We start from the raw sequence: 6194 nt of genomic DNA on the forward strand, positions 1-6194 counted from the left end.
AAACGATATGTCTCCACACTCACTCAGCAATTGATCCAAGTCGATATGAATTAGATTAATATGAAAAAAATTGAGATCATTCATAATTATCAATATGCAATAAACTTCACTTACCGAGTACAATTTATACCAAGAGGTAACTCGTAGTTCGGCAAGGCCACAATTTAATCAAGCCTAGCGGACTAACAAATAATTGTTATAAACTAATTTCTAAATTATAATTTGATTGAATGATGTTGTATCACCTACCGAATGATATATAACAAAAACACATTACATGTACAACAATTGCTTTACAATGTGTATCAATTTCAATTGATTGCATAGTGCATACCTTTGTAGAGGATCATCTCCGCTGCAGCGATATCACGATGCCATACAGTTGTGAGCGTTAGTCGTGCTCCGGCAGCTCCCTCGATTTCAAAGTTTGCAACATTTGGTAGCCATGTTTTGAAGAAGCGTTGCTTCTTTGACACCAAACGACCTGCATTCGGTCCATCTCGAAGAGTTGCAGCAATGACATCGCCCATATCTCGCATGCCTTGTATCGATCACGTCGAGTTTGTTGTGGAAATCGTTTGAAATACAACGGACAATGCTGTGATGTCATGTACTCATAGACCATTCGAATGATGCAATTGCCACGTTTCATAATGGCCTCAAGCAGCTTCCGTGTGCCTGGACATCGCACATGTTTCTTGATCTTAATCGGCGAATTAGCTGGTGTTGATCCGCTGGCTCCCATGTAGAAAATTGATGGTTGATTGTGAGCCATTTTGCATGCCGTTTTGTCGATTGCATGAACCGATTCGATATGCTTGTCCAGTCCCAAGCGTGCATACTGTTTGGTCGAATATGTTTCAATGCCATCATTCATTACACGTAATCGATGTTCGATGTACGAACGCCATGATGGTCCTTTTGGCGATGGCATTTCACCAATCATAGCTGCAATTCGATTACGATCAGCTTGCTCTTCGAAAGTAAACAATCGTGTGATTTGTTCGGCTTTTGCATTACGTCGGCCTTGTTTCGCATCCCAGTGATATCGCTTGCTGGATATACGTAAATTCACCTAACAAAACAACGTTGTATTCACAATAACAATCACTTTCACTCATTATTAAATGGCAAATTTACCTCATCTTTGGTATGCAAATATCGTCGTACGGAAGCGTTCCACGTACGCATACCCAGATCACATCCAACAGCATATCAACTCGTTGCTGTCATACATTGCTTTGATTTCGTCATCTGTTGTCTCGACTGGTGTTACTTTCGGTTTTTTGTACAGCATCGGAACAAATTTGAGAATCGAATTACTTTTTGTTGTGCACAAGTTTGAGAATTTTTTCCACATCGAAGAATAAATTCCAACTTAGGATTTTATTCATGGTGAATTCTTTGCTGAATATTTTTGAAATTCGTTGTTCCGTCTTTGTATGTTCGTTTACCGCACTTTCGAGGCACCAATTTCGCATTCGATAGGATAACGTACAATGCGTCGGTGTCAATTCGAATGTGTCGACGCTGAAAAGTGCACATCGGCACAACGACAAAGTTTTTTATTTGCGGTTTGTCGCGACTATCTTCGTATGCAAAGTGAAAGTTCCGAATATCGCGCAGAATTTCCGACCACATGCGAATCGACGTGAACCAATCCTCTTTCACAAAGTCACGGATGTTGCAATCGTCCGGTGCTCCGCAATTCATCAATAGTTCACCCAATCGCATCTCACGTTCAACGTCGCCAATTGCGGTGTTTCGACGACAATAAGTATAATTGATGGCATTTTTTATATCTCCATCGTCATAGTATGGCAATTCTAATTCGATCAAACCGCACAAATTCTTGAAATAATTGTACTTGATGGTGTAGTCGTTGAGTTCGAATGCTCTCATTTTAAAAAACTTCCGCAGTCGAGACTCGCAGTGCGTTGTCAGGTTCGTCTTGACGTTGTCGCGATACTGCTCCCACAAATACTTGAAACCATTCCCAAACCCACCGTTTGTGGGCCAGTCAATGTGTGCAGCGTCGACAATGTTGCGGAAACCAGGTAACATACGCGATATGTTACCAATGTTATCGACAAGAACGAAACAGTTGTGTATGATCGTTGATGGTTCATCGGTTTCAAAAAAATCATAGTTGAAATCGTCGAGTGCTTCATTGACCCATTCAAGAAACACAGAACACATTGAGAGAGAGAGAGAGATTGAGACAAACAATCAAATCAATTCATATAAATACAATGGATCGCATATTGTCGAAAAAATGATGAAATAATGACGAAAAATGAAATTTGGTCAAAGCAATGTGTGTACTTACCTTCATCAAAAATAGTAACGATGCAAGGCATGCGATCTTCGTGGCCTTCACCGATAAGTACGAAATGATTGCGACAATTACATCCCGATATCTTTCACGGATAATCGACGGCAGTCCTTGCTTTATTGACCTTTGCCTATTTACACTCAATTAAAAATTAAAAACGTAAAAAGAATTACATTAAATTATGGCATAAACTTCATTAAATCACTTTGAAATAAATTTATTCTTTTGCAACATACATTGAAATCACATGAAAGGAATCATTTGTATAAAAACTAACGCGATGTGATGCGATGCGATGATTACAAGGCGAATTTTTGAATGTAAACAAATACTGTTGGCTTCGTTTCGACATGTAGAACAGCCAACTGTCAAATGTCATACACATTCCAATAGGTCTCGAATTCGAAATTTGAATTTAAATTCATGAAATAAAAAATAATAATATATATACGTTTAAAAAATGCGAAAAAAGGTCTCTTGCTGAAACAAAAATCAAATTTCTTTGTATACCAATTGTTTATTATTTTTTCTGCGACAAATGAATCATTAGAATTGAAATATTATATTAAAACTTAACGTTGTGTTGGGTTTGGTTCACATTGTGCTGTGGAATGTGAAAACTACACACATAATCTATCTTTTATTTAACACGAAAATGACCACCAAAATGGGTCAAAGCGTTACATTTTTCAACGTTAAAATGGATGAAAAACGTTACAAATTGGTTGCTTGGGGTCGAACTCTATGTTATTCTTATACACGAATTTTACATTGAATCTTCGTAAAACTCTTGAACTTCTGCCGTACACTCACTCTTTGCTCAGAGTACAAATAAGAAGTTTTGAGAGTCATTTTCAGCGTGATGTGATAAACGACCGACAATTGTGTGACGAGACACTTTTGTGATTTTTTTTTTACTTCAAATCACCACCAAGATTTTCTTTCTTCATTTATTTAATAAAATTTAGAAAATAAAAAAGCAAAAAATAAAAAAATAACAAAAGTGTCTCATCACACAATCGTCATACGAATATGCTGAGAATGAAAGAGACAAGATAATCGTTTTGTTCTGTTGTTGTGTGTCTCTTTTGTTTTCAACGTTCGATGCTGTTGTCGATTTTTCATTTTGCGACTTGTTATAATTCACTGGTCAAATGTCGACAAAAATTCTGTATAAATATAATCTGAAACGATATACATTTGGGCCTCTCTGCCAGTGCGGAGGGTAGCGACGTCAGTACATATTTGTCTGATGCATGTCCATTTTCAAGTTTTCGACACAGCTCTGATCCGAATGGAAATAACTCTTTTTCACTTTTCAACCATCTTAAGAGGGCGGGGCACAAGAATGTAGAGACTACCAAGCACATCTGACATTCTATTCAAGCATGTGAAATCTTTTTTGTAAGAATAGTGTCAAATGATCAATTATATCAAATGAAAATTTATCCAAATTTATTAAGCCTTTTTTCTTTCATTACAGCCAAAAGGTACATTAAATTGAGCGCGCGCCAACAAACTTAACGAGGCATTCTTCCATGTATCAATTCAAATTACAATTATGTTGCAATTATTATTATATCAACTCATTATAGTGATCGATAGAAGTGAATTTCTTTTATAAGAATTCTTATCTTGCATATTTCTGCGACTCGACAGTGAAAAACAGAGAGAACCCGTATTTTGGTCAACTGTGTTTTATACAATGTAAATAACCAACGAGCTACAAGTCAAATCTATTGAAGTGAAGTGAAGTGATGAATTAAGCGAAATGTGTTTGTGAACTTTAGTCAATTTAACTGAAGTGAAAAACGCCATCAATGTGAACTTTAATATGCTGAAATATTTTTTTTCGATACCTGGAAAATAAAATATTCGAAATTTGAATTGACAATAATAAAAGTTAAAAATAATGATTAAAGTTAATAATGATAATAATAAATAAGAGTTGTTATGATTAGTGTTAAACGAATATTGAATAATTATACGCATCCAAATAAATTATTATGTGAGAATTTGGCTGATTAAAATAAGAAATATTCAAGTTAAACTTAATGTGGTAAAAAACTATCACTCCAATAATTATTACTCTACGTGTCTCAATATTTTTTTTACAAAGAATTCAAACTACTTGATTTAATTTTTTTCTGGAACACGAGATCAGTTAGTCAAAAATGGCCGATTTAGAAGCCGTTCTAGCCGATGTCAGCTATTTGATGGCCATGGAAAAGTCAAAATGTACACCAGCAGCCAGAGCCAGCAAAAAGATTATTCTACCAGATCCAAGGTTATTATTAGTATTATCAACCTTCTATGAAATTCCCCTTGTGATTGCTAAAGTTTGCTCAAGTAAACAAATGAGATACTGGCTCGCGTTGAAAATATATAAGATATATCACTTTTATTTTCAATCCCTATCAGTATCAGATTTACTTTGAATTCGAGGTAGTATCTCCTAGGGGCTTCTTACGAAAACAAATGCAATGACTTTTTGAATAAATACGCGCTTCGTACAATGAATACGGCAAGTTTATGTAGTTCCAGCATAAATTCAACAAATGTCTTGCAATTGTTGGGAAAAGAGACTTACTCACTTGTCACGCACCAGTGGCGTAACTAGGGGGGTTGGTGTTCAAACGATACAAAAATATTTGAAAACTTGTGAATCATATTTTCTTTCCAAATTATAGGAGTTCACAAAATTTGAAGAAATTTCAATCAAAAACAAGGGCAACTCCCATACAAAATTTTCATAGATGATGACGTAAAAAATTTTAGGGGGGTGATGGCAAAATTCCGTAGGGAGTCCCTGGAAAAATCCATGGGGGTCCCTGACGATGTCAACAACTTGTACGAAATGAGGATAAAATCGTTTTTTTTCTCTTCACTTTTTTGGCGAAAATCCCTAGCAAATCGAAAGAATTTTCCTATTTCAAATTGCCTTGCAAATCCAATAATGACAAGAAAATCGTTTTTTTTGGAAGTCACTTTTTGAGGCGAAAATCCCTAGCAAATCGGAAGAATTTTCTCGGCCAAAGAAAGTGAAGAGCAAAAAAAAAGGTCCTCATTTCCAAAATTATTGAGGATTCCTAAAAATATTTTGGGGGGGGGGGGGGGGGGGCTCATCCGACCTCTAGGAACCCTCGTCATCACCTATGCAAAATTTTCGTATTTGAGCCAAAAGAAGGTACCTTAATTATTTATTCACAATTGAATCGACAATATTCTATAAATCGGCCAATAAATAAATAATAATAAAATAAATTTTCGTTCGGTAAAGAAAGAAATTTGGAAACAGTGCGGGAAAGTTCAACTTACGGATGTAAGTTCCTTTTACTTTTCCGCACACACCTAATATGTAAGGGGAAAGTATTGCAATGGGTCAAAATTTACGACACCTCAAAAACATGTTTTCTGGACGTTTCTGAGGTGAGAGAACCCGAATCAATCCGTTTTGAGCATGGTTGTTGTGGGTCTGTTCCACGTTGTACGTTGTCCGCCGTACGCAAAATTTGTTAACACAATAACTCTCCCCCCAAAAAAGTTATTTAAAATCTGACTATACAGGATGATTGAGGGTGTCGTGGAATAGAAATCATTAGATTTTGAGCGACTTTGATTGATGGAAAAAAATTTCATGCCTGGAGTGATACCAATGAAAAAGAGTCCAATTTTCGTCCAAAAGTCATACTTAATGTAGACTTAAACACTCAAAAATATGTATTGAGGGGTTTTCTGGCTCGAAAAAATCGAATCCGAGGTTAGTTTTGAGATACAATCAATTTTTGATACAGTTTCCTTGAAAAAATCACAAAAAAATTGAATTTTTGTATGGGAGCCATGTCTGTATGCTACCTTA

At 35.9% G+C, this 6194-nt stretch overlaps 1 protein-coding gene across 3 annotated transcripts; it reads right to left on the reverse strand.

The window, feature by feature from the left end:
• Positions 1-6: 6 nt before the first annotated feature.
• On the reverse strand, positions 7-2730 carry LOC116350276. Of its 3 annotated transcripts, XM_031782027.1 has the most exons (6): positions 2572-2730; positions 2330-2465; positions 1141-2175; positions 335-1075; positions 115-182; positions 12-22 (listed from the first exon to the last, which is right to left on the reverse strand). In XM_031782027.1, exons 1-3 carry the CDS (start codon positions 2718-2720, stop codon positions 1387-1389), a joined length of 1074 nt encoding a protein of 357 aa, XP_031637887.1. In that variant the 5' UTR covers positions 2721-2730; the 3' UTR covers positions 12-22; positions 115-182; positions 335-1075; positions 1141-1386. The 3 variants fall into 3 exon arrangements, with proteins under 3 accessions (XP_031637888.1, XP_031637886.1, XP_031637887.1); XM_031782028.1 differs by having other exon boundaries at positions 7-182; positions 1141-2165; XM_031782026.1 differs by having other exon boundaries at positions 7-182.
• Between the last annotated feature and the right edge of the window lie 3464 nt (positions 2731-6194).

This window comes from Contarinia nasturtii, unplaced genomic scaffold (assembly GCF_009176525.2).
Source record: "Contarinia nasturtii isolate CC-2019 unplaced genomic scaffold, AAFC_CNas_1.1 Cnas_scaffold_4055, whole genome shotgun sequence".
NCBI lineage: Eukaryota > Metazoa > Arthropoda > Insecta > Diptera > Cecidomyiidae > Contarinia > Contarinia nasturtii.